This window comes from Galleria mellonella, unplaced genomic scaffold, assembly GCF_026898425.1.
Source record: "Galleria mellonella isolate WM207_F2 unplaced genomic scaffold, CSIRO_AGI_GalMel_v1 utg139, whole genome shotgun sequence".
Classification (NCBI taxonomy): domain Eukaryota; kingdom Metazoa; phylum Arthropoda; class Insecta; order Lepidoptera; family Pyralidae; genus Galleria; species Galleria mellonella.
Window position 1 is genome coordinate 9,829,975 of NW_026441995.1, and position 27,975 is coordinate 9,857,949.

The window sequence follows — 27,975 nt, forward strand, 5'->3', positions numbered from 1 at the left end:
TATTGTAGGAGATAAATAAGCTCTTATCTTACTAATGTTATAAATGAAAAAGTTTGCGATGGCGTATGATTGTTTATTACTTATCAACCTAAAACGGCTGATCTGATTTGAATTAAATTTGATACACGAACAGGGTATATCCTAAATTAACATGTAAGATATTTTATATACTTACTACTATGTGTAAAAAATGCCGTAACAAACAGCCAGTTCATAATAATACGTAGTACTTAGGAGGAGATCAAATCTAAAAATTATTTCCCTAAAATTGTGTCCAAAACTTAAACCCACTTTTTTACTTCTTTTTTAAATACCATTGAATTTATATTACATTCTATAGTTTACCATCATCATCATCATATCAGGCATTATCTGTCTACTGCTGAACGTACCAGAAGGAGACTTTGTACAAAAGTCGATTGCTTGAGTACCTCTGTCCCATTCGTGTTTCTACCGTGAAGCAGTTGTGTTTGCATGGCTGTGTTTCGGTTTGAAGGGTGGGATATGGCGTGAATTTACAGGGTACAGAGGAATAACATCTGAGTCTTCAGGAATGGCAACGCATAGGGGGGTATCATGGGCGAAACAGTATACTCTGTTATATCCATGGTCATGCTCATATCTATAGGCGGCGGTTACCACTTTCCATCAGGTGGACCGTCAGCTTGTGTGCCATTCTAAGTTGTATAAAAAAAAACGTAATCCTATAAAGTTAGGCCTGGTATATATACTCATCCACAACTTCGAAAGTAATGTTCTTAATCGAAATAGGTTTGCTAGTAGGTGTTACATGGACGTTAGATATAATTTTAGTCTTGTCCATATTAATCTTAAGACTTACTTGTTGAGAAGCACTATTAAAGTTATTGAGTTAGTATTCAAGTCCTCCAGGGATTCAGCAATGATTACTATGTCTGTACCTATATATATGTGATGTATTCGCCATTGATATTTATACCGTATCTTTTTCAGTCCAGGAGTCTAGTAACATCTTCGAATGCAGCTGTGTTCTGTAGCATTCTGTAGTTCATTTTTATTGATTTCAGCCGTTAACTGTTCACTGCTGAATAAATGCCTTTCCTGTAAGGGGAGTTTTGCCAGTAGTTGCTTTGCTTGGCAAGTGGGTTGGTATTCGCAGTTAAGCTTTTATAGATGTTTGATTATTGTATATATTTACCTACATAAAAATTATCTATATGCATCTATAATATAATATAATCAATAATATACTATCTTGTCTGTACTAATGTATAGAGGAAAATTTGATTGTTTGTTTGTAATGAATAAAGGAAAAAACTACTCAACCAATTTTAAAACTTCTTTCATTTATAGAAAGCTATATTATCAGCGAGTAACACAGGCTATATATTATTTAAAAAAAAACTATTTAAGCATGCGAAACCGGGCCGTATTTCCAGTTAGATATAAAGGTTAGATTAAATAAATACCTATGCAATTTCATAAAGTGACTAAGTAATTGGGTTAATGCTGAAGTCATTTACAAGTTTTGCTATCTTTATTACAGTGTATGTAGATATACGAGTATTTACGTACTTTCATATTTTCGTTTAGTTATTTCTACATAGTGTATATTTATTAAATGTAATAACTTATTCATATTTTTGGGCTAAGGCATTACAGATTAGTGTTGGTTTTTAAATTGCAGTAATTAATTTACAAGGATTTTTTTATAAAAGAAAATCGTAAATTAGAATGGGATAATTGATATGAAACCAACACGAAAGCAATGTTATCTATGGGAAATAAAAAATGAATCGTAATCGGTTTAAAATTGCAAAAGATATCGCAGAACATAAAAACGTAGCGTGACAAATTTACTAGGAATATATCACAATTGCTTCCAGGAATAACCACAGGGGGGTGGGATTAGTGCTTCTGTTTTGTTCTACTTAATTTTTTAGGGCGAAAACGTATAGGTATGTTAGAATATTGCTATTATCTATTTCAATTATCTGTATATTCTCTTGAGGCTTTGTAGGATAGGTATACACGCAAATGTTTACGAGGGAATTAATTCGTGCCCTCTTTAAAACCATTTGACGTCATAATGAAACAACGAGCTGAGGTCATCATGTTCCTGGAATTCTATAATAAATTGTACACCTACTTATTGTAGCAAAAAAATATATATCTCACGGGTATTAATTTATAAGCGAAATGTTTACTCTTTCCCAGCCAATTAATTAAAAATACTTTTCATTTTATTACCTTAATTTTGTAAATGAATGCATGCAGTAAGTACAGATTATTAAAATAACTAGCGACTCGCCTCGGCTTCGCATGGGTGCAATATAGTGGGATGTCAGTGTGGTGTGATCAAAATACTACTATTGTATCCATCTAAATAGCTTTCTAAATACCACATAATTTTTTTTATACAACTTAGAATGGCAAACAAGCTGACAGCCCACCTGATGTAAAGTGGTGACCGTCGCCTATAGATATAAGCAGTACCATGGACATAACAGAGTATACTGTTTCGCCTATGATACCCTCCATGCGTTGCCATTCCTGAGGACTCAGGTGTTACCCTTACCCAAATTCACGCCATAACTCACCCTTCAAACCGAAACATAGCCATGCAAACACAACTACTTCACGGTTGAAACACGAATGGGACAGAGGTACCCAAGCAATCGACTTTTGTACAGTCTCCCTCTGGTAAAATAATAATTTGTATAAATATTTTAAACATTGAAAATGATTATACAAAGCTGTCTCTATAATATAGACTGTAAACGCTTACTTTTTTGTTCTTAACATTATTAAGAAAGGAAAGGAACAATTCCATCATACGATTATTTGTTATATTTCAACGTTTTCGATGAAAATTCTGAGTCAAATGGATTTCTTTCGATATCTGAAACAATTAATGTCATATTTCAACAAATCAACACAAAATAATAATAAACTTTACGAATAAACCTTTCTTTTGAATTATTATCTATTGATGAACACCCAATTAAAGTAGGTTACGTAGTTTAAAAGATCTAATTGTACAGACGGTGGTACAGCGACTATGTTTTAGACTATGTAGAAATATTAGGTCCGATCGCTTATAATAAAATTGTATCATAGATATTATGCTTTGCCATTCCTAAGTACTAAGGTTTTATGCCTCTGTACTCCAATTATATAAGCAAATATTGTAGGTATATATAGAGGAAAATATCATAAGAATTAAGCTAATTTTTAATTTAAATTAAAAAGTTATTAACGCTATTATCTTTCCATTAATATTGTTACGGGAACTAACAAAGGCATCATAATGAATATTCAACAACGAAGGTTCGTTCTTGTATCGAACTTTTCATGTTTTAAATAGCTGATGGGCGAGCGCGCTTGCCCGATTTTCTTAGGGTTCATAGCAAAGCAACTTAAGCAAATTACTCAGTGGAGCCCTCCATAATTATTATTCAACCTTTATCCGAGGCAAATCGAGTAAATTTGTTCCAAAATTACTTTTATTAAAAGCATTTCTTTCCCTCCACCGAACCAAAGTGCTAAAGTAGAGTAAATGGACTGGAATTTCCTTTTCAGGAATAAATTATATATAAGAATATTAAAGAAAATAACCCTTTAAAAAGTATTCTAGCAACTGCACCCTTTTAAATTTGGGATTTTTTGTCTTATTGTCATTAAAATAAGTTAATAAATAAGTAGATTTACATAAATATATTACAATGAGATTCAGATCTATATATAAAATATCACTAGAGTAGATTCTTACATAAAATCTCCAATTAAAGGTAGAACTATACTATCAATTATCAAATACAATCCAAGTAAAGGAATATTTTTTTTATTTTCCACCTTATATCAATAATACCAAGAATCAACAGAGTGTACAATTATAAAGATAATTGTACACTCCGATAAATGATAATGAAAGCATTAGTTTATATCTTACTACCTAATAATTTTGTAAAAACAGAACGCAAAAATAGTATTATAATAATAAGGGTATTTCGTAATATGAGTCTAATAACAGTACGTACATGTAGCAGTACAGCTTTCTAATAATGGAAATAAAATTAGAAGGAATAAAATTACTTTCTACGTTCGAGCCCTTGATTGTTGCAGTATGAAAGGTTAAAACTTGTTTTCAATTTTATTTACTTAATACTGTTACTGGATTTCGATAAATATCTTTTCTGATGCATCTTGTATTCTTACTAATATCACAAAATAAATAAAAGATATACTATTATTCCTAATTATAATTATGAATACGACTTTTTATTCTTTGATGTTTTAAAAGTTTTATGAAAGTTGGTATACATGAAATATTTTGTTTGAAGAGGAACGTAGGTTATGTTTTATTACGGTTAATAAACATATCTTGGTCACGCGAATAAAGTCGCAAGTAAAAGCTAGTACTGCATAAATATGAAAGTGAATTTGGTGTGAACGTTGCTTATTGGAGTCTTAATGGTTCTTAGTAATAGTAATAAAATTTTGCGTCCACGTAGTATTTGACACAGAAAAAGAAACGAACGACTTTTTGTCCTACATGGACAATATATCTCAGTCACGTAGACTAAGTTGTGACCGCAGCTAGCTAGTTTCATGTTGACTCACATGCACTTCAAAATTACTACGTTACTTTTTTATGTTGTATTTTTCAGTTTTCAACTGCTTGGCTTTATACAGTTGCAGCGCCCTTAGCGATAAATATAAATCAACAACTTTACGAGTATATTTTATTTGGTTTTGTAATATTTCTGACTATGGCAAATATTGCATTTTAAAAGTACTGTAAGTTTTTGTAAGTAAATTTTATTTTTATATTATTTACTGTATTAATGATATAGAGAACTGAATAAAGGAAAAACAGAAAAAAATGGACACTGGTACTTATTCTGTTGGATAAATATGACTGAGGTATTACTAACATGAAAACATTAGTAGGATTAATCTTATCAGAGCCGAGGGAAAAGGGATTGTTAGTAATAGGGTGAAATAAAGCTACTACTAACAAATACTCTATCAGGTCGATCTTCATGTGTTCCTCCTGGAAACTATAGGGGTTATTTCTAGTTGAAATCGTCAGGATGGACTAATTGACTGATGGTGGTCCATCAGTATATATCGATATTACAGGCGAGGTCATCATTCCATTATCACCAATCAAAAAAAATCTACTAGGGCGATCAAAAGTTAAAAAGTTTACTAATTATATACCATCCATGATACCTTAGTTGTTAGTGTAGATGAAAAACATATATTTGGAGTCATATTTAATAGAATTGCATCAGTTATATTCATAATATAAAGAAAAGTAAACTTATCAGCTAAATTCGAAACTCCGAGACAGTCAGTCTATTCACGAGCCTGTTTCATAGATATTTATTTAATACTTAAAGTTTCCGTGAACTTTATTACAACATCCGGAGATAATTACATTAACTCTCAATGAACTTTGATGTTAATTAAATAATTTATTAATACTTCAAACAAACACAAAGTGGTTTATAAAATAGTTAAATAATTTATACTAAAATGAGTCAGGTGTACGTAAATACGAGTATTAGTTGAAATTTTTTATTCTATGTCTAATGTTCATACTTAGCATAATTAGTAAATAATCGTAGAATTTCATTTTATTAAATTCAGTTATTTAAAATAAACAAATAAAAAATAATAATACGTAATATTCAGTCATCAGTTTGATTGCTATTCTAAGTTGCATAAAAAACAGTGAATAGAAAACCTTCTTAATTTATATTTATTTTATCATATCAGCCTTTAAATGTCCACTGCTGAACGCAAGCCTTCGGGGGTTTGCCAATAGTTGCCACTTAGGCAATATTGGCAATTTGGCAGGCGGATTCGTAACTGCAGTCAGGCTTTGGAAGTTTTAGAGAGACGCTGCTGCTCATCCCTCGCCCTTCCTTAGTCACCTCTTACGACACCCACGGGAAAGGAAGGGGTGGCCTGTTCTATGCTTGAATCATACGACTATATAATTTTCTTCATATAAATATTATTGCGTTAAAAACATATGCCAGGGCTTATTATACTAAGAATAGATAAACAGATAATATTTTCCTTTTTCGCAAATAATATTTCGTATAGATTAAATTATTTTCTTGTAGGTACTATCTGAAATTTATTTTCATCTTAGTTTTAATGGGTTAAATAAAATAAACGTGCTCATAACTATAATAGTGTATGAAAAGATTGATGGATGTGGGGGAAACGAAAGAGGTTTGTTTGGATCGAAGCATTTGGCATTCCATTGTTACTACGTACTCTAATGAGAGACAGGCGTGACTGATATATGTGTATGTATGTGATATATGAGTTAGAGGGAATTAGTTAACTATTGTCGTTGTAGTGAACATATCATCTGAGTTAAAAACATTTTACTGAACACATTTTAACTTAATATATTATAAGAAACGATTTAATTTAGTTTGTTAATTCTGCATATATAATGTTGAACGCGTTGAAGTTGGCAACTATTGGTGCCAAGAATCTCCCTTAGTCAGGATAACAAAAATTACATTTAAAATAAAAAATGTCTTGTGGGTTTTAGATTTCATGAAAACTATAGTGGTAATACGATATTATGTTCAAATATAATAATATATTAGAATAACTATTGTTCTTAACCTGTTAATATAACGTGAAGAAAAATCCTTATTATGATTATATAAGTATAAGTGGGTTCGTTTGTTTGTTACCTCAATGATATGAATTTTGATTTACATGTATTTGAGATGTTGAGGCACATAGACTACTTTTTACCCTGGTCAATCAACACATCCTGGTCATCCTAACGAAGTCGTGAGTAAAAACTAGTATACAATTTATAACTGATATTATAAATTAGTTTATAACTAATATACATTGTTAAAATAATTATTTCGTGAAACTATATATTATTCAGTAAAAAGCATTTTTGATGGTACAGTACTTGAACTTTCAATATCTTGGAAATCAATCTTGTCTTTGGAAAAAAATATAGATTAAAAATTTTATATATTATTATATATGTTTAGACGTACAAAAATATTCTATTATATTCTTATATTATAATAAGTATACGAGTAGGTTTGTTCTATAAATGTTGTTTGAACTGTAGACAAATTAATTGTATACTTAAAGGGACCGAGTTCGCCGCTTCCTCAAATATTTGGCCCTACCTTTGGGTTGTTTACTTGGTACATAAACTTCTAATAATAATTTATAACGATTTATACCGAGCACAGACTGAAAAAAATAGACAAAAATTACATTTATTTTAACAATAAGTAGCACGTACATAATTATAATTACATTATTTAATGAATAAGTAATAAATTGATATTATGGTACAAAAATTGCACAAAATAATATGTAAAGTGTAAAAAAGAAGCTGATTAAAAAAAGTCAATTTAAAAATATAAAAAGAACTTGTTACATTGGTTCGAGCATGTAGAAATATATCAGATGATATATAGACGATAAAGATATATAGATTTACAATACAACGATACAATCGTATAAGTACAGTAAGGCGGTCTTATTACTGAGAGCAATCTTTTCAAGACAAACTTAAGGTAAAGGACTAATTGTTGTACAAGTAGGTATGCTAGTACTGTATAACACGAAATATATATACATATATTATGTACGTATGTACTTTACATAAAAATTGAGGTATTCTATATTATATTCCTGTCAATAAGTTTGTTACGACAACAGGTTCATTTTATTCAAGTAATTATTTACTGAATTTATACATTTTTTTAAAATTATCTAATGAATATATAATTAAATGAAATAAAATATTTATTCTATAATGAATATATAAAACTGTTTTCAAATTATAATAATAAATAATTAAAATGAAAACAACATTTTCTATTATATCCACTCAAAAGGGAAACGTTTAAAGGGTAGATTTGGCCAAAAATCAAATTAAGGAAACAATACCCTCGTAATTGTAAAAAAGCTGCGAAGAACTTGATACTATTAATATTCATTGTGTATACCTGAGATAACTGTAAAAGGGATCTCGAATGGTGTTTATTATTGTACCTACTGTAATAATAAGCATACCTTTATTTGTGTATAATATTCTTAAGCTAGGGTGAATTGGGCAAATGGGCGCTTAGATGACCAGTTTATGGAGGCCTACCAAGTTATGATTCCTCGTAAACCTTTTTTATATAACTCGGAATGATGAACAAACTGATCACTCTGACTGGAAAGTCGTGTATATATATAAATAGTAATGGTATTATTATAGTGATATTATATGTTACATGATTCATAAAGACTATAAATGTTATGCCTTTCTATCCTATAATTTCGCTGCCATATGTCAAATTTCAAACTGAAATACATCCATGCACACCTATTTGATAGGAGAATCACGAGTGGGGTTAGAGATAACCAAGTACAGGACATTCATATAAAGTTCTGCTCCTCACAGAAGTTCGTTATTCCGGTACTGATAATTTGACCTCTCTTTAAGTTTTTTCCAACTGGATATTTAATTAGCTATATATAATAATATATTAATATTTAGTATTCGAGTAGCTTGTAGAATTAATTTTTTTTTTCTTTGTTTTAATAGCTATAACATCAGCACACGAAATCACTCAACTGAAGGTGCCGCTGTATGCAGATCCACGGAGACCCGCAGTCCTAAGCTGCCATTTCCAAATGGATGATCAGAAGTTACACTCTGTCAAGTGGTACAGAGATATGGACGAAATATTTAGATATAATCCATCTCAAAAGGTAAGATGTATGTACAGTAGATTTTTTATGTAACTTAAAATGGTACCTACACATGCAGTTAGTTTAACAATTACAATCAATTTCATGTAAAAAAGTGTATTATAAGTTCTTCAATGTTTAATTTGTTTTATGATAGAGAAGAAACTGTTGTTAACATAATAATAATAATTGTTAACTCCAAGATGTAAAAAAATGTTATGAAAAGTGTATAAAATTGGTATATATACACAATTAATATAAATACACAAGTACAATGAATTGTTTACGCGTTGGTTAGTTTCGTTTGTACGCAGAACACGAACGCTTGACCGCCTCTTGTTTGCGGTAAGCAGAAATATGTCACTTCCAGAATCAACAACTGTCACTTCAAGATGAAAATAAACTTGTATTCAAGTATATACGTAGATACAGCTAATTTTATGTATAAGTATAATAAGTACTAATAAATATTATATGGGTATAAATATTTAAACATGCTCGAAATACGCTTGATATTATTTTCGTAGAATCCAACTATACCTATGGAGGTCAGAGTTATAACAATAAGTTCATGACAATTACAAAAGATAACAAACAATAAAGATACCGGTATTCTATACGAGTATATAGAGAATTTTGGGGACAACATGACATCAAATTATTACAATTATTATATCTCTTGTCTCTATTGTGAAGCAAAGTACGAATATTGTAGCGTTTACGTTAAAGATGGCACTGGCAACCTTATGTTTTAGCCTTATACCTACAAACGACGATAAATACAAACTATACACCTCTGCATTTTTCCTTACGGTAATAAATATTATTTTTGTTTCTTTTTGTATATAGATAAAACCATAGTTATGTATTTTGATGGCCCTTACCAATTCTATCAGTAAATTCTCTACTTGTTTTAATAAAGTTATATGTTTGATTTCTTCTTAGTTTAAAATATAAAGTTTTGTTTCAGCCTCCTATACGACTGTTCAACGTGACAGGCATTATGGTGCAAGGAGGGGAGTGCCAAATAGACTCGTGTATGGTGAAAGTAATGCCTCCTCCGGTAGCTACGAGGGCGGCGTATACTTGTGAAGTATCCACGGAGGGTCCAAAGTTCCAGATAGCAAGACAAACTAAACATATGACTGTTGTTGGTGAGCTTTGGAAACTAATAATTTAGATATATAGTTGAAATTTTAAAGTGACTCCAATAGTTTAATATTAATTTTAAGATGACGGAAAGTTTGGAATGAAATATAATAAAAACATGTGATAAAATTTCTTTTTTGGGAATAAGTTATTTTGCTATAATCAAAAGTATACTCTATTGACTTAGATTTTAAGTCATGATAATAATATATTATATTTCATCAAAATGCACTCAGTAGTTTATGCGTGATGCGTTCACAGATACAGTCTTCTAAATAATTATTTATCTGTAACAAATAAAATTTATTTGTTACAGATAAATAATTATTTAAATCGCGCAAGTATGCGCCACCTACTCTTTTAACCAATGGTTGTGTTTATAAAATTTCATTAGCTGCATGATCTTTTTTTGTATGTATTTTTGTAAAATTCTATATGTTTTTCCACATTCTATTCAATTTTGATATGATTTTTAATAATTATTATTGTATCTTTTATAAGTAATATTATATTAAATAATTTGTAATAGTCTTCAAAATATATTTTGATTACTCTCCAAAACAGTTTACTCGTTTACATTTCCAACACTTTAGTAATTCCCATTAGAGACAAGTCTTTGTCATTAACACCCTCTGTAATTCAACTAGCAACTCGGCAAACTTTCGTAGAACTGCTTGATGTATTCAAATTCACTTTGCCCCCAGCGATGCCGGATCTGGACCCGATTATAAGCGGGGCCCCAAAGGTGCTGAAGCCTGGAGAGCAGATATTCCTGAATTGTTCATCAGACTACTCGTTGCCGCCGTCCGATATAAATTGGTATATCGACAACGAGCTACAAAAGGTCAGTTGGGAATACTCGAATAGTGCTATTACTATTGTAGCTACAATACAGTTCTCATGGTAAGAATAAATTAAACAATTCTATATAATACAGATTACTATTTTAATTCACTTTACTCATGTCTACGGCTATATTGGTATTGGGGTTACTGGCTACTTTTGGATTCAGGAAGAGTTCGTTATTCATAAGCTTGATTCTCGGCTAGTCGGGCAACTTCAAAGTTTCAAGTGTATCAAGTCCAAATAAATTATTATTATACTGCATAACTTATGATAGGTATTATTCAACAATAAATTAGTCTTGCTATAACGATGATGATAGTAAGAATACAATAATTTAATACAATAGTTAAGGGGGAAAGGGATTGTTAGTAATGGAGACTGAGAATCCCATTGCTAGCAATATATCCAACCAGGTTGACCTTGCGGTTCTCCCTGGAAACTATCATGGTTAATTTCTGATGAATTCATCATGATAGGTTAACTGGCCTGTTTTCATTCTCATCTATCACCCTTCACTGGTGCTCCGCCAGCGTATTCCGTTAGCGCAGGCGGGGTTACAATACCATTTTCACCCATCAAAAAAAAAAAAGAACAGTTAATAGTTTTAATAGAACTTGGAGTATGAAACTATTTTACATAACATAATTTAATTTTTTTCTCGTGGATTTTACTACTGTTTTATTTGCTTTATGCAGTAGTAATATGAGCATTAGTTTGTTTCGATTTTTGAGCTGAAAGGCATAAAATCTTAGAAACTTAAGCAGGGCAACTAATGTGTGATATAGACATGAAATAATAATATCTTTAAAGAAAGATGTAAAATATAGTATACAGAAGCGTCAGTTCTTATACATCTTCTCCCAACAGAGCTTGGTATGGCAGGTATGATACATACCGTACCTTCTCTAATAGTCCCTGGAGGTTTATCCAAAAGGATTTTTCGTGAGACGTGAGTCTCCGAAGTGCCTAAAAAGTATGCAACCTCTTATTTTATTTGTAATATGTACCCTTTATAAAATTTATGATCGACACTCAACACGACTCAATTATACGAATAGCGTAGTGCAATATACATGAAACGTTGGCAATAAAAATAAGATATGTAAGTACTTACAGGTAAATACCTGTAATTATTTTTGTTAAGAGTCGATCGTGAATTGAAATATGTTTACACAACGCGAAAATTTAAAATTAACTAAATCGATTCTTTAATTGTAATATTTAATACCATTATATTATAAATACAGAAGTGAGTTTGTTTGTTTGTTATTTTATAACGCTTTAACAGCTAAACCAATCACTATGAAATTTGATACACATCCACTATGGGATAAAGGAAGGATATAGGCTACTTTTTATACTGGTCAATGAACATATAACCTAGTCACTAATCTGAAAGAAAACTAAACTAGAACAAAACTAGTCTAAAACAAAACTAGTTACTAGTCATGCAAAAGAAGTCATGGGTAAAAGATAGTAATTTGATATAAATCTAAGTGTTCGATTTTGTATTCTATTAAAGATATATAATTGACAGGATATTTATCTTTTCCTTTATGAGAAACGAAAAAATATCTGACAATATTTTATAAATTTTTTTTCATAGATATTCTTATTGTTTATCGCTAAGTATATGTATTTTATACTGTTTAAATAATAGATATTTCAATAGGGAGTTATAATAATAACTAAAGATAATTATTTACAAGGATTTACGTTTTCATGGGTCATATTGAGATAACTTTGTTAAATCAACTGAGTTAGTAAACAACTCAACTGTCGGTGTTTCTAAAGCGACTGCAAAATGAAGTGAAGTTCATTTTGTACCTACTTCTATATTTTGATTAACAACTTTTAATTAATTCCTTCTCTGCGATTTGTTTTCTTTACAAATAAAAAGATAATAAACTAAATATTTATTATAACATAAATAAAAAAGTACGTTTTAATTAATGGAATTAGAATGGTGCCTAATCTAGCCTGCATTATTGACATAAGCTGGCAGGATACCAGTGAGGGATGATAACTTTAGATGAAGCAGGTCAGTTGGTCTATCGTAATGAATTTAACTGATCACAGTGGTTTCCAAAGGTATCATTATTGTTAGCAATGGATCTTTTAGACCACATTTCTAATTGTCTCTTACCCGCTATCAAATAATCTTGTACTTAAGAAAGATTTATTAAATATAAAAGTATTGGTGCGGATAAGATTATTATTAACAGGAGTAGTTCTGAAATACTCTTTTATAGTACAGTAACTGGAAAAGAAATAACAGAAATATAAAATATAAATAATGGATATAATCTGTGTGATTATGTAATATTTAATTTTTATTAAAAATTATAAAAGTTGGTCGGTGCAATTTATTCTTTTTTTAATTTCAGCCCTAATTTTGTTGGGTCCCGTTGTACCTACAGGTCTTCACTGTTTACTTTATCTTATTTCCATATTTTGTTTTATAACTTTATGTAGAAATACGCTCCCCTTCAAAGTTTTGACAAGGACCCACAGAAAACGAGTCAAACTTTAGCAGATAACATTCTTTGCTATGGCAGCCTCTTAATATGACCTACATTTAAAATTTTCCTTTAAAAATATTTTCAGTAATGTACAAATTAACAAGCATTTACTGAAAGCAATATATTTCCTTATTTATTTTTCAACAAGCTATGTCATAAATAAGATGTAATGTATCTTATAATGTTTATATAAGACGTGGTCTAATGATATACCAATTTTTATTCGAATTCTTAAAAACGATAAAGCATTATTGTGTAATTATTATAAACAGCAGAATGCAGTAGTAAAATATACACGTATTTGTAATATAATATATTCGCAAATAAGTGAAATAACACTAAATATATACGTATTATATAAAAGACGGTGGCAGTTTACATTTTAAAAAACAATACATATTCTGAAAATACTAATGTAAACAAGTAGTTTTAAAACTCCAATATGCCTTCTAAATCCTGGATTTAGAAGGCATGTTGGACACGATATTGAAAAGCAGTTGTTTAGTTGCTGACTGATTGCTGAAATATTATACAACAGGGTCGGTTCTCCCCGTCAGCTTAGATAGTAAGGTATGGACGTACACTGCCTCTGTTTCCGCCTGGAAGATTACTATATACTCCGTGTCGGTGAACGAAATTACAATATATGTCTGCTGAAGACAAGCCTTTTTCACTACTAGCTATGATCACGAATCAAACATGCGATATGAAATTGTTTATAGCTCCCGAGACAATTTACAACGAACTTTCTGTAAAGTCAAGCAGTGTATGCCGACAATACATACTTTCCAGAAAAAAGTCTTTAATCTCTTTTCAGATGCCTTTTCTTTCAATACTTCCAGCATCACGATTCCTACTCACAATAAGAAGTCTCCTTCGTATTCGACTCAACTTTGTCTCTTTTACGTTACTCATTCCGAATGTACTCAGTGTTGGAGCGCTCTTCTTATGATAAAACAAGTACTCACTCGATTCATCGCATGTTGTCCAACATTTATCTTTATATAATAATTTAGTCTTCACAAAATTAACTGATATTACGTATACAGAGTGTTCAAGTGCCATAATCATGTCTTCGTATTCCGATGCAACATAATCTAAGAAATATCGATAGATTTATTCATACTTGCTGACTATAGAGCATACTATAAAACATGAGCTTGATAGTTTGTTCAAACTATGTAGTATCTTCAATCTCATGGTAAGATCTTTAGCATCAGACATAAGTTCCAGAGCATCCTAAGCTTGCGTTGTACTTTCAGCTCCATCCATGAGGTGATAAAAACAACATTTTTCAACGCTTAAGCAAATTATTGACTGCTTTATCATTTAGCCATTTCATTATTGTAGGTTTCGAACTATCATTTGCATCATATCCACAAATATAGTTCCAGAGGTTTTCAAAAGTTAGAGAATTCTTCATAGTAAATAAAGAAATTCTGCGAGTTCTTTTGTTAAACATCATGAAAATTTTCTACTTTTGTAGCTGAGCGTGTTACCTAATAAATAGCAGAATGCAGTAGTAAAACGTATATGTATTTGTAATATAAAATATTCTCAATTTAGTGAAAAAATACAAGATATATTTTATAAAAAAAATGTGACAAATTACATTTAAAAAAAATGCAATGCAGACAATCAAAATTGGTCGTACCTACGTTGAATCAACGACTATCAAAACTTTTATTACATCTAGATAGAAAAAAACCTCAAAATAATGATAGGGAGTATAACGGGCCATTGTCCATTAAACAAACATTTATACAAATTTCTATGTCGAGATTTCGACGCCGAAGAAACGGCTGCTCACGTATTTCATCTCTATCAACGTTTAGAAATCCTCGGAACGGTGAGTCGCTCCGTTGGAAGAAGCCAGGAAGTTCTAAAACACTGACGCATACGCACAATGGCCCAAATGAGAGGCTAAGCGCGGAAAATAGAGTCTTTTTCTCATTCACATTCATACTCGTACCAAAATCTTGAATACAATATTCTAAATTAGTAAGCTCAAAATCAATAAATTGTCAAAAATTAATTTTTTCTTCATCTTAATTTATAAGACGAGGGGAAAATTAACGAATATATAATCTTCTGTTATATCTCATGGTGATGGATTGGTTTTTCGGGATTTACCGAACTATCTGGCACTACTACTATCAATTCTACAGAACTGTGAAACCTGAGTCTTTTTCATGATAAAATAAAGTAAATATGTATGAAGAAGTCAAATTAGTGAGTTTAATAAATTTTCAGCTTTATCTATAGTATCATTCGATAAATGTATAATTCTAGATTCTTTAAATAAGTATTGAAATATTTTAAATAGAACAATTGTAAATCTATTTGCCTAAAGAAGATTATTTTAATTAGATCTGAGTTAACTTGGCTCTATGTCTGATAACATAAATTTATTATAGAATTATAAACGGATTATCTCGACGTGTAATCATGATCCAATACTTTTTAATATATTTAAAAGACTCGTTTCAGGGATTATATTATTATCAATGAGTCTATCCTATTTATAAGGATTGCTATAATTTTTTATGAACGGGTAAATTAATAAAAAAATCTTATTTGGATCACAAATAAATATAAAAAAATTATATAAATGAAATGTAGCAATGAATCTAGAATTTATTGGAAGGTTTAGTTTTTTTATTAATATTAAGATACTTCTAAAAGAATGAGCTTTTAAATTCGTCTGTAATTTTTTAATACTATGTTACGCGATGACGATTGTTGGTTCTCAAAAGATGTTAATAATTATTTTTGCTATTGATAGAGTTCTGTGTTAGTTCTGTATTAATTTTGATGATTTTAATGACGCTTAATTAAACTTAACAAATTTTTTTTATGTCACAAAGAAAAAGTCAGCTTCCCTTTTCTTTTTTGATGCAAAAAGAAAATCTTGTTACGAAACAAAATCCACTTTCACGCACAAAACATATATCACATTAAATAATGAAATAACTTGAACTGTTGCTATCGGCGAACCATTATCTCACTTTCAATTCCGTAGAATAAAAATAAAAAATAAACTTTATTTTTATGCAACTTAGAACGACAAACAAGCTGATGGCCAACCTGATGGAAAGTGGTAATTGTCGCCTGTAGACTAGAACAGTATCATGGACGTAACAGAGTATACTATTTCGTCCATGATACCCTTCATGTGTTTAATTGTGTAGAATAAAAAAGTTATTAATTATTTCATCATCAAAAGAATTATTAGAAACTTAAGGATCTAAGCTTGATCTAATAATACTTAATCGTATAGACTAACTTTCTGTTGCTGATATTTACAGGCATAAGACTTTTTAATGAAATTTGTTAACTTTACTACGTTTATCAAAATGTTACCCATATTCACCTCGCAATCCTAGGTTACGGCTAATTGACAGCAGGCAGTTCCTGTACATTGTATTAAATTGTAGCTCAACTTTCATATAAATAATTTTTCATTAAAAAGTTTTTATCTGTAGATATCAGAGGGGGGATCTTAGACTATTATGCATTTCAGAAAGTGATGAAAAATAATGACTAAATCTCCGCTTAAAATTTACGTAACCATGGAAACAATTCTCTAAAATTTCATACTTAAATGTATTACGTATTTCCAACTGAGAAGTGCAATCAAGCTCGATTGTAATCTTTTACAAGGAAGCAAATTTAATAAGTGTAATTTGTTAATCCAACAAGAACATGAGCGAGAGCACAAAGCTCATTGTAAATTGAATTTTCTTCCTAATTATTTATAGGATATATAGAGGAGATAAAATAATATTTAAAGAATTTGTATCCTCGTAAGAACACTCAATGGAGTTCATTTCTAAGGTTTTATTCGATACACAAGATTGTAGGTAATATGAATGAAATAGCAGTACAAAATAGTATTACTGCTGATGTATATTTAGATGTGCTATAATGTTTATTTAATGCAAGAATAAAATTAGTACTTATTCATCCTTTTCTTTTTATTTAAATAAAAAAGTAATAATATCATATTTATAAACAGATGAATAACTTTGTTAACAACTTACCTAAGAATAACAACCATGCAAGAAAGTAATTTGTTTCTAATTAATGTAAAAAAACTTTAATCGTGACAAAATACAATTTTGAATGACAAGATATTTTGTAGACACATTAAACCGATAATATAATTATAAAATATAATATAATATTTGAATTTAGAATGTAGAATAATATATTTATAAGTATATTTTTTCTTGTAATAGTTTTCATCCGTCTTCTAAAAGACGGCCAGTTCCACTAAAAGCAGGTTCTTGATTGGGTTGTTTTTTTTTAAATTTGTTACCTCATAACTCTCATAACACTATCAGTTATAAATCGATTTGGATTTTTTATCTGAAAGGATACTTACCGATTAGTTCTATAGAAATTTCAAAAATTTTAAAATCGGTTCAATAGGTAAGTTTTTAAATGAAACAATTAAAGTCAGTAATTTTTGTGGGATGCAATCTTTAATTATATCTTCGTATACTGTCATATAAACTGTCGCTTACTATTTATTGACCGATAAAAATTAATATGTGCCCAACACGAAAGTAAATCCTATGCAACTTTGATTACTTTTTGCAAAATTTTCAATATTAACTGTGTAATCTCATAACATAGCTGCAGAAAAACAAAAGAATTAAAAAGTTCTTCTTTTGTGAAATCGCTTAGAAATTATGTACGTTTCCTGAAATTTAAGAATAAGTTGCGCAGTTTACGTTGTAAATATTACTTAAACCTACAATATATTTATTGCATAGAAATATTTTTGCGCAGCTAGCCATTAGTAAACTCATTGCAAAAGCGACTTAAAGCAGTCAAGCTACTCTTTAAATCTTCGCTAATGGCCTTTTAAAACACCCAGTATATTTGGTCAAAATGCGCTCCTTTATTCTCTGAAGCACACCTTAAAATATTTATGCCTAATTAGGCAGTACTCGGATCTTGTACAAGTAAGGAAACTTTAAATTGTAATAATGTCTGTACAAAAGTAACTTCAGAAAATTTTTAAGAATAAAGAACAAACAATTTGTCTGTCAGTCCATATTCACGACCGGTTCCATACAGAATAAGCAGGTCAAATTTGACTATGTAATAATTAAATATGAATGCATTATTAATCATATACATTATTAGTATTATATTTTAATTATATTGTTAATCATCATCATCATAATATGAGCTACTGCTGAATAGGTTTCCCCCATAAAGGGATTGTGCCAGTACATGCTATGCTTGGTAGGTGGGTTGGCAACCGCAGTTAGGCTTTTATATTATATAGTTTTTTTTTTATACAACTTAGAATGGCAAACAAGCTGACGGCCCACCTGATGGAAAGTGGTAACCGTCGCCTATAGACATGAACAGTACCATGGACATAACAGAGTATACCGTTTCACCTATGATACCCCTAGTATTTTATAATTATATTATTCATGTTGTTACTGAATCTGAATTCAATTTGGAAGTGCAACTGTTAGTTTTATGAGTTTGTTGTTTTCTTTCTTATTAAGAAATAAATTAAAATAAGGTAATATAATAAAAATAAGGTTATATATTATTATATATCTATTTAAAGTGTATTATATTATAATTTGAATATTTGAATAATGTTATCTATAGTATATCGTAACTAAATAAATTTATCGTGCGATTTTATGAACTTATTTAAAATAGTTTAATTAACTCTATTATTAAGAAATAAGAAAAAAAAAAATGGGAATAGGCAATGGTATTTTATAAATATGTAATTACAATAGTTCTAAAGGAAAAATAAAAGAAGAAAAAATGAAGTGCAAGTGTATGCATATTATATTATATATATATATATAATATTTTATTATTTATATATTAAATAATAAAATATTAATGAAATTATTACATGGCATTTGACAAAATTTATAAGATCTTAGGTTTATTAAATGAAAAAGAAATATCAATAATTTTATTTCCATTTAATAATTTATAATAAAAACTTTATCTCTGCTGTATATAATTTGATCTATTTGGTTCATTGAGGAATTTCCGAATTGTAATCTACATGCAAAATTTTAACTTTATACATTTTAAAAATAAAAAAATATTTATATTATTCTGGGATTATTAATTAACGTAATAAATAAACTATAGATTAGTATAATTTTATTTAAAAACTATTACTTTTAACGTTATGTAATATTTCATTATTACTTAATGTAAAAAGTAATAGTAATAAAAATAAGAATTTTAGTTACAGCTTGAATATATACGGGTTTACGGTAATTCTAATGATATCTACACCACCATCAAGTAATTTTGTATTCAAATAATTTCGCTGTTTATAAACAAGAGAGAATTGTTTTTGTTCCCCGACCGCTTTAGACAAAACAAGAACAGGACAGAAGTTTTATTTTCTTTTGTTTATAAAAAAACCAATCGTAGAATCTAAAATCGCTGTCTCTAATTTTACTTTTCGTTTGAAATTCCAATTAGGTCAATAGGAATACATTTAGCCATTTTAAATTTAACTGTAAACCAGTACTTTTATTGAGGGAAAACAGGGTTAAAGCAATTTTTTAAATCATTGTATAAAATTGGTTCTGTTTCCATGATATCTAATTAACGAATTTCGCCCGAACCTTCCATTTAATTTGGAATGAAATTTGAATAGTAGGTATATTATAAACAATATATCGACATACAATTAAATATGTTCGAACACAAGCCCTAGAGGTTTAAGTGGTATTAAAAATCTAATTTTTTTAATGTATTTATGTATGATAACTAAATAAAAAAAAAGTATATCAATATACGCGACATCTTCGCAAAATTCTTTACCTACTGACTTTGATAATTTTTTTTGCTGTCGCAATTTATTTCCGTGTTAAGTTCACAGTAATTTTGTTACGACTTGATAAATTCAAAGGTCGATATTTAATCTTAGAATCTCTGAAATAGTCAAGCGCTGACCTACTGAGATATTACGGCTTTTAAATCTTATTTGATCATGGTAGACAGGTTTAAGCCTTTTCTGATATTTACAGCTGTCCACTTTTCACTTACACATTGTATACTGTTTCATCATTATTCCAGCCGACATTATATTTTGATAAATGGCGAACAACTACTTCTAAAGCTGATAAAACTAATAAATCTGGAGAAAATAAGAACCGGCACGAACTCAAGGAACTATGTAATATTATGTACATTTCTGCCCAAGACGAGGATCGTAATCCCTTGAAATCCTTCATTATAAAAGCACTGCATTGTTTAGTAGTTAGAGAATTGATTTATTTCTCAGTACAACACTAAATCAATTAAGAGTAGAAACAACAGCAACGATTAATAATTAAGACCAATTAGTAAGCAAATAATAAATGTAAATATTAAATAAAATCTATCAAAATAGAAAATTAAATATATTTCTAAGTTAGCTCGAAAACGGCTGGCCCAATTTAGCTATTTTTTCCCCAATATTTGCTAAAGTCTAACAAAGGTTTATGAAAAATAAAATTGGAAAAATGCCTGAATATATATATCTATATATAATATTTTTTCTCATCCAAATTGATCTCAGCTATCAATTCGAATATTTTAATAGATTTTGACAGAAAGACGTGTATCGAATCAGTTAGTTTAAAGTAATAGTTACGTACAAAATATATCTTCAAAGTGTACAAGTAAAAAAACTAATAAACATCATTATTATGATTGCATAAACAGCTTTTATTAAAACAAAATATTGGATACTCAGTTTCCTAGAAATATGATAGACTGGAATAATATGCTATAGCGCTTTTAAATAGTACTGGGAATTGGTAACGAAATTGAACATCAATTTGTTTAACTCGTATTTTGCAATCAATAACATGTTCTGTTATTTTATAATGTTATGCATGTCTTTATAGAAGTGCATAGTTTTTTTTATAAGTAGTATTTATACTATTAAATTAATTAATTAATTTTAAATTAAACTCAAAGCCTGGCTTTTTGATAATGTTTTTTATAATTTAAATGAATACTTCAATCTTAAAACTAATTAAATTAATAATTAATAATAATTGACATGTAAGTGAAATTATGTTTATTTTATTTTAATTTGGTTATGATTATTCTTTGTCTTGTTAATTGTATTGTATAATATTTCATATTTGTTTTAATCAAGTAATGGTAATAGTATTGAATGTTTCGATGTTAATATAATTACCTGTTCTTAAATTGTTGCATGCCCGATAGGGTATAACTGTTGATACTGATGTCAAATTCAAAGCAATAGTTACTGCTATATGTATGTACACAGTTAGCAATAAAATTCTATTCTATTCTATTCTATTCTATTTTTAAAAATTTATACATCATCATATCAGCTTCTATTCTTCAGTGATGAACATAAGCCTTTGTTTTGCCAGTAGTTTCTACGCTTGGTAGGCGGATTGGTAGCCACAGTTAGGCTTTGGAGATGTCGTAAGAGGGACGGTGTTGCCCATCCCTCGCTCTTCCTTAGTCGACGTCCCCCTCTTACGATGCCCACGGAAAAGCAAGGGGTGGTTTATTCTATGACGGGATGCGTCCCGAGAAAAATTTATACAAAATCAATTAATTGCAAAGTTATAAATAAAGAATACTGCAACATGAAACTAATGTTTATCAATTATTTATTATATAATACATAATAAATTATATATTTTTGACTAACATTTATTTGATATGTAAATTTGAGTATTTTGTCGTCAGGAATGACAACACATGAAAACAGACAATATCACAGTATATTCTGCTGTGATGTCATAGTATTGCCTAATATAATAATGTCATAGATCATATTCATGTCTATTGAAGACGGTTACCACTTTAGATGGACCGTCAGTTTATGTTATTATATGTATTACAGTTTTTTTTACTAAAATATAAATTTGTACAAGATATTGAGGGTTATTTATATTTATTTAAGGCTAGCTATTGCTTGCGGCTTTGTATGCGTGATTTCGTGTTTTTTTTTTTAAGATGAAATCTTCGAAAATACTTTCTTATTGAATGCATATGTTATAAAACTAACCTATGTCCCAAATTTCTTATATAGATATTATTATCATTATACTATAACTTAGTAGTTTAAGCTGTATCTTGATAGTCGATATTATAAATATAGATAGTTTTTATCTTAATTATCTGTTTTATTACAATAAGTATAATCTATCTTATCGTTTAGGAATTTATTTAGGGGTCTTCTACTATTATATTGGTGTATTGCGTCTCTGTTTTAATTGTTTAATTAGTTATTTTTTTCTTTTTTATGTAACTTAGAGTGGCAAACAAGCTGACGACCCACCTGATGGACATGAGCAGTACCATGGGCATTTCTGAGGACTAAGGTGTTATTCTTTTGTACTTTGTAAATTTACTGGCATCCTTCCAAACGGATGGATCCCACCTTTCAAATAGCTATACAAACACAACTACTTCACGGTAGAAACATGAATGGGACAGAGGTCCCCAAGCAAACCACTATTGTACAAAGTCTCCCTCTGTTATAATGTAACGATTCAATAGCATAAGTAAGCAATATCAATTATGAGAAATCAACATATCTGATTATATTTCTTTGTTTCTTAATTTAAATATTTTTATAGCCCGAGGCATGGCAGAGAACAGAGCTGAGCGCGGTCCAGCCTGGCGGACTACGTAAGTCCTGGAGGGTCCTCAGGCTACGAGTACCGGCTACAGTCAGCGGTGCATTGCGGATACGCTGCGAGTCCATACTGTTGGTCGAACCGCCCGTAGTTCGAGACACGGCCACTATTATCACTGTGCATTCACAGACGCAGTTATCGAAATACGTTTCTAATAATAGAGGTGAGTAGTTTTATTATATAATACTAGTGAATACACGTGACTTCGTCATTGTGACGAGGAACTGTTAATCGATCAGGAATATATATGTATATGTCCTTCTTATTTCTAAACTGTACGTGTATACCAAATTTCATGAGCCAAGAATTCAGTCACAAAACATTAATATATTAAAAAATTTTAAATGTTAAAAATAAATTTACTTTTTTTATGTTATTATTTTATTAATTCAAACATTTGTTAAGAAATTCTCTATAGACGTACTATTTGGAAGAAATATAGGCTACTTTTTATCTCAGTCAATCACTTTACCCGGATGAAGTCGCGGATAAAAATTTAATTAATAATATTATATTATATTATGAATCATCACAATGGTGACAACAGATTAATGTCTACTCCCGTAGATAAATGACAAGTGAATCTATCGATATATACGTTTTCACTACTTTATGCGCTAGAATGAGAAAGACCAAGTAATGGAAAACAAAACGGATCTCCATTAAATTTAGGCGCTGTTATCGAAAATTCTGATTAAAAAGTCTCAACTATTCAACACTAATGTACTAAAAGTGCTTAGTAAAATTACGCTCTGCACGCGATGATATATTATAATTAGTGGAAATTAACTTTTATACCCGACAAACAGGAGACATAATTAGGATTATGGTGTTTACAGACACTTGCAAACGTACTAAAAGATTTTCTCTTGAAAATTTTCAAGCTTCCACGTTGTTTTCGCGTTTGCGAATGTCTTTGTACTCTGTGTTCTAATTATGTAATAAACATACATATATGTAAGAAATTACTTAGCAAAAACATTTCTGATAATAAACTTGAAATTTTATTTGAATTTTGTTATTGAATTAAGACGTCACCCAATTTACAATATGTAGATTCGCAGAGTCAAAACAGAGTTTTTAGGTTATGGAAGATTGATAGACAACGGCTTATGATGAGGTAAAGAAGTTATGAGGTACTTTTTGAGATGTATTTATATTGTAATATTATGTATGAATACAATTGGATCCGTTCCATTGAAGTACATCTTTATGTTACATTTTTAATAATTTTATTTTTATATATATTTATCTTCATTTGCCTCAATAGTGCGATCGCAATGCTCCATTGAAATTTGGTCACACCTTATAAGGCACAACATAGACAAGGAAAAAAATATAAAAAAGTACGATACTTATATCACAACATAATAATAAGATCTACTTTTATGCATCTACATAATTTTTTTTATTTCGAATGTTGTATAATTTTTTTGTCCTATCTTATCTTATATCATGCCATCATATTTGGTAATTATAATTTATAATAATTAATATATAATAAACTAAATAATAATTTGATACTACAATTATGATTAATTATCCTAATTTTAGTATCAAATAGTAATTAAATTGTTGATTCAGCAAACTTTGCACGATATTTTAAACAGACGAAATTTTAGAGAAATAACTGCAATTCCTTGAGAAAATACAGAGGTCATTAAAAGGATATAAATTAAGGAAGTATATTTTGTTTCACAAATAATTTAAAATTGTGTCCAAGAAAAAAAATCGGCTTCTTATAACCAATTATTTTGATTTAAAAACTAAATGAACTGATAATAAATTGTTTATGGTACCATAATATAAGTACATCCTTTCATATAAAAAATAAAAAATTTTCCAAATCGGTTTATAACTGACGGAATTATGAAGTAACAATAAAAATTTGGAACTCCTTTTTTGAAGTCGAAAGCAGCATCTCACGTGGATTTTATTCTTGCAAAAGTATTACCTATTTAACCCTATTATTGGCCTTTTTGTTTCGCAACGAAAAAAATCAGCTCCAATTGTCACAAAATTAATATGGAAGCAACATGGAAATAAATTTTAAGTTTAAAATTAAAAACATCATTTAAATTTATCAACAAAAAAAAATTGTTAAATGACTAGTTTAGATTGCAGTTATTTCTTTTAAAGCCTGTGGTTTTTTTAATGTTTTATATTTAAATTTTTTACCATTTGGTTTCAGGTATAAAACTAACTGCAAATACTATTTTGTTAATTGCAGTAACATGGACTCTTATTGAAATATCAACATTTATGAGCTTATGAGGATGGGTTTGAAGTTTATCTGGTGATATTAGTGTAAGTGTAGATAATTACGATTGGCCTACATCCCGTGTACCTACCACAAATGTAACAAGATAAACGTAATATAAACTATAGAACAAAATTGCATAATTATGTATAAAAATCCAGAAACAAAGTTACCTAAGGAACCTCATAATTATGTATTGTGAAGGATTTATTATTTTTTGTACATTCTAAAATATTAGAAACTGTATAAAGTAAGAATATATAAAATGGATATATCTAGCTATCCCATTTACCGATGTCAAGGCAGGTTTAGTATATGAAATTATTTTGCATAGTTTTTATATGAGGAAATTAAATAAATATGTTACAGATATAAGTTGAAATAGATATTGCATGTACGAGTTCTTCTGGAATAGACTTTCATAAGCTCTGGCTATGTTGTCTAAAATACAGAAGTGCTACGTGTATTTTTATCATAGAATCTTTGTATCAAACCACGCGTATAAAGACTCTGCAGATGTACAATCAAATAATACAAACCTTTATCGTAGTCTGATTATGAGATGTAGCAACAAAGCCTAGTTTCAAAGTGAACTTCCTAAAATATATATCAATGAAAGTTTATTAGATTGACAAAAAAGTACGACAGGTGATGTTCTGAATGTATTTGCTAAGGGAAAAGAAGCTTACTATTTCTAAAAAGCTTTTATAAGATCACGGTGAGTAGTTCAATAGTGGCACGCTTAAGTTTCATTATAGTAATGTTTGCGTCATCTATCTTTATATACGTCAGTGGTAGATAATAGTTTCGGTACCTACAATTATGTGGTGTCCACGGACGTATAAAAACTTGGGACTCTGTAACGTCACATTAATATCATAGTGTACGAGAGAGTTCTTTATGTTGTGATAATACTGTGTGCGGCAAAGTAGTGTACACAGAAGCATTCAAAGTATACCAACTCGAAATATTTGAGAGTACTTCATGATTTACGGTCCTCGCCGGAGGCAAGAGTCCTAAATGTACTCTCGGTAGAAATCTAACCTTGCTAAAGTAAAGTACCATTGTTTTGTTCTAATAAAATAACTTTCAAAAACTTTTGTTATGGTCATGGACATATGTTATGTGAATATATATGATGATATGTTCCTGGTAGAGATATATTTGAAATATACACCGATTTTTTATAATAAACATATTTTTAATGTTGTAATAAGATCATTGTGATTATGTTACTCTCTTGTTTTGAAAATAATTATGTTTATGGTGTTACTATTTAACAGTCCTTCATAACATAGTCACACATAATCATAGACACATACTCGTAATATTTTTAAAGATGTAATTTAAATAAAAGTTAAGACAAAAATATCATCTTGTTTTGTATTATAGCAAATTTCCATAATGATTTCAAATTTTTTTAACTTAATGTAAATGTTCTGATGTACCACACCTGATTGAAAAAAATCTTTTAAAACAGAGCTAAAAAATCTTTTCTCACCTTTATTTATTCTTTTAAATTTTTGTAAAAGAAATTAATGATGAAAGAATTTTTAAAAAGACTATGATTGTCTGTCAATTATAGGGTTTTTAAAAATTAGTTCATATCATTTATATCGGAAATTGTTGAGTACTAAAATTCAATTTTAATAAGCATCTTCAAATAATATCGACGAGTAATTAAAATATGGAGAGAAAATAAGTACTTAAGATATAAGTAGATAGGTAGTTATAACTTTCTTTTTGATAAATCAACATAATGTTTACCTTTTTTTTCCTTAACAATTTTAACAATTTTAGTTATATAATATAAAATGAAGTAAGTATACGAGTGGTATAATAATTTACTCGTACGTGTGGTGTAAAACACTATATGTACTGTGTATTGGGTATTTGGGAGAAAATACGATTCCCAACTCGTTCGGTATGATGTCCTCGCCTTTGGTCCGGGCATTAAACATATGATCAATTGTCACACTTGTTGGTAATCGGTCACTTTTTTTTCTTATTAAATAAGATACTATTTCCTGTACTTGTTTTTAAAACCTGCCTTAACATCGCAAAAAAAAAAAACAATAAAATTGTAAAAATCAGCATGAAAGTATGTTTTTTTATGATGTCACTTTTGTAGATCTTCTGAACGTTAATTAGTTATCTATACATAAATTAATAATAGATGAATTATTAGGCATTAATCTATGGCTGTGTTTTCACTTAAGATAATGTCAATTCTTTGCACGACATCATCTTTTAAATATAATGTACAGTGACACAAAATTGATGTTTTGTTTCTGTTTTCTTTGTATTGTATTTATTGTAAATTTTAAATGGAATACGTAAATAAAGTTATTGAGAAATATCATTGTTTGGATTCATTTTTACATTGTTAATGATGTAGTTCACAATTATGACTAGCTTTAAGATATTACTAGTTTTACTATTATGACGAGTTTTCCGCGTTCAGTAAGTATATTAATAGGAGCATATCTATGTCTCTAAATAATAATTTAAAAACTACTAAACAGAGTTTGATAATATTTGGTGGCGATAACTTAATAGTACAGTTAGCATTAAACGTCGATGAACATATGGGTACAGATTTGTAAAATCTTAGTACATATAAATAGCTAAGCAAGGTTAGCGCTACAATTGGATGATGATTGATTAGTTAAATATAAGTATAATAATAAGTATCACACAATTACATCAATAGCCTGGTCCTCAAACTAGGATCTTCTATGTTATGAGGAACCAAATGATGAACATCGGGGAC

At 29.3% G+C, this 27,975-nt stretch overlaps 1 protein-coding gene across 1 annotated transcript in view; it reads left to right on the top strand.

The window, feature by feature from the left end:
• The window catches only part of LOC113513705 (uncharacterized), a 53,659-nt gene extending 26,129 nt beyond the window's left edge, over positions 1 to 27,530 (top strand). Inside the window, exons 2-6 of the mRNA XM_052903509.1 lie at positions 8,591 to 8,757; positions 9,707 to 9,890; positions 10,590 to 10,729; positions 22,883 to 23,105; positions 25,134 to 27,530. Coding sequence (XP_052759469.1) covers positions 8,591 to 8,757; positions 9,707 to 9,890; positions 10,590 to 10,729; positions 22,883 to 23,105; positions 25,134 to 25,216 — 797 coding nt within the window. The 3' untranslated portion in view covers positions 25,217 to 27,530. The remainder of the gene's footprint in view (positions 1 to 8,590; positions 8,758 to 9,706; positions 9,891 to 10,589; positions 10,730 to 22,882; positions 23,106 to 25,133) is intronic.
• Positions 27,531 to 27,975: the final 445 nt, after the last annotated feature.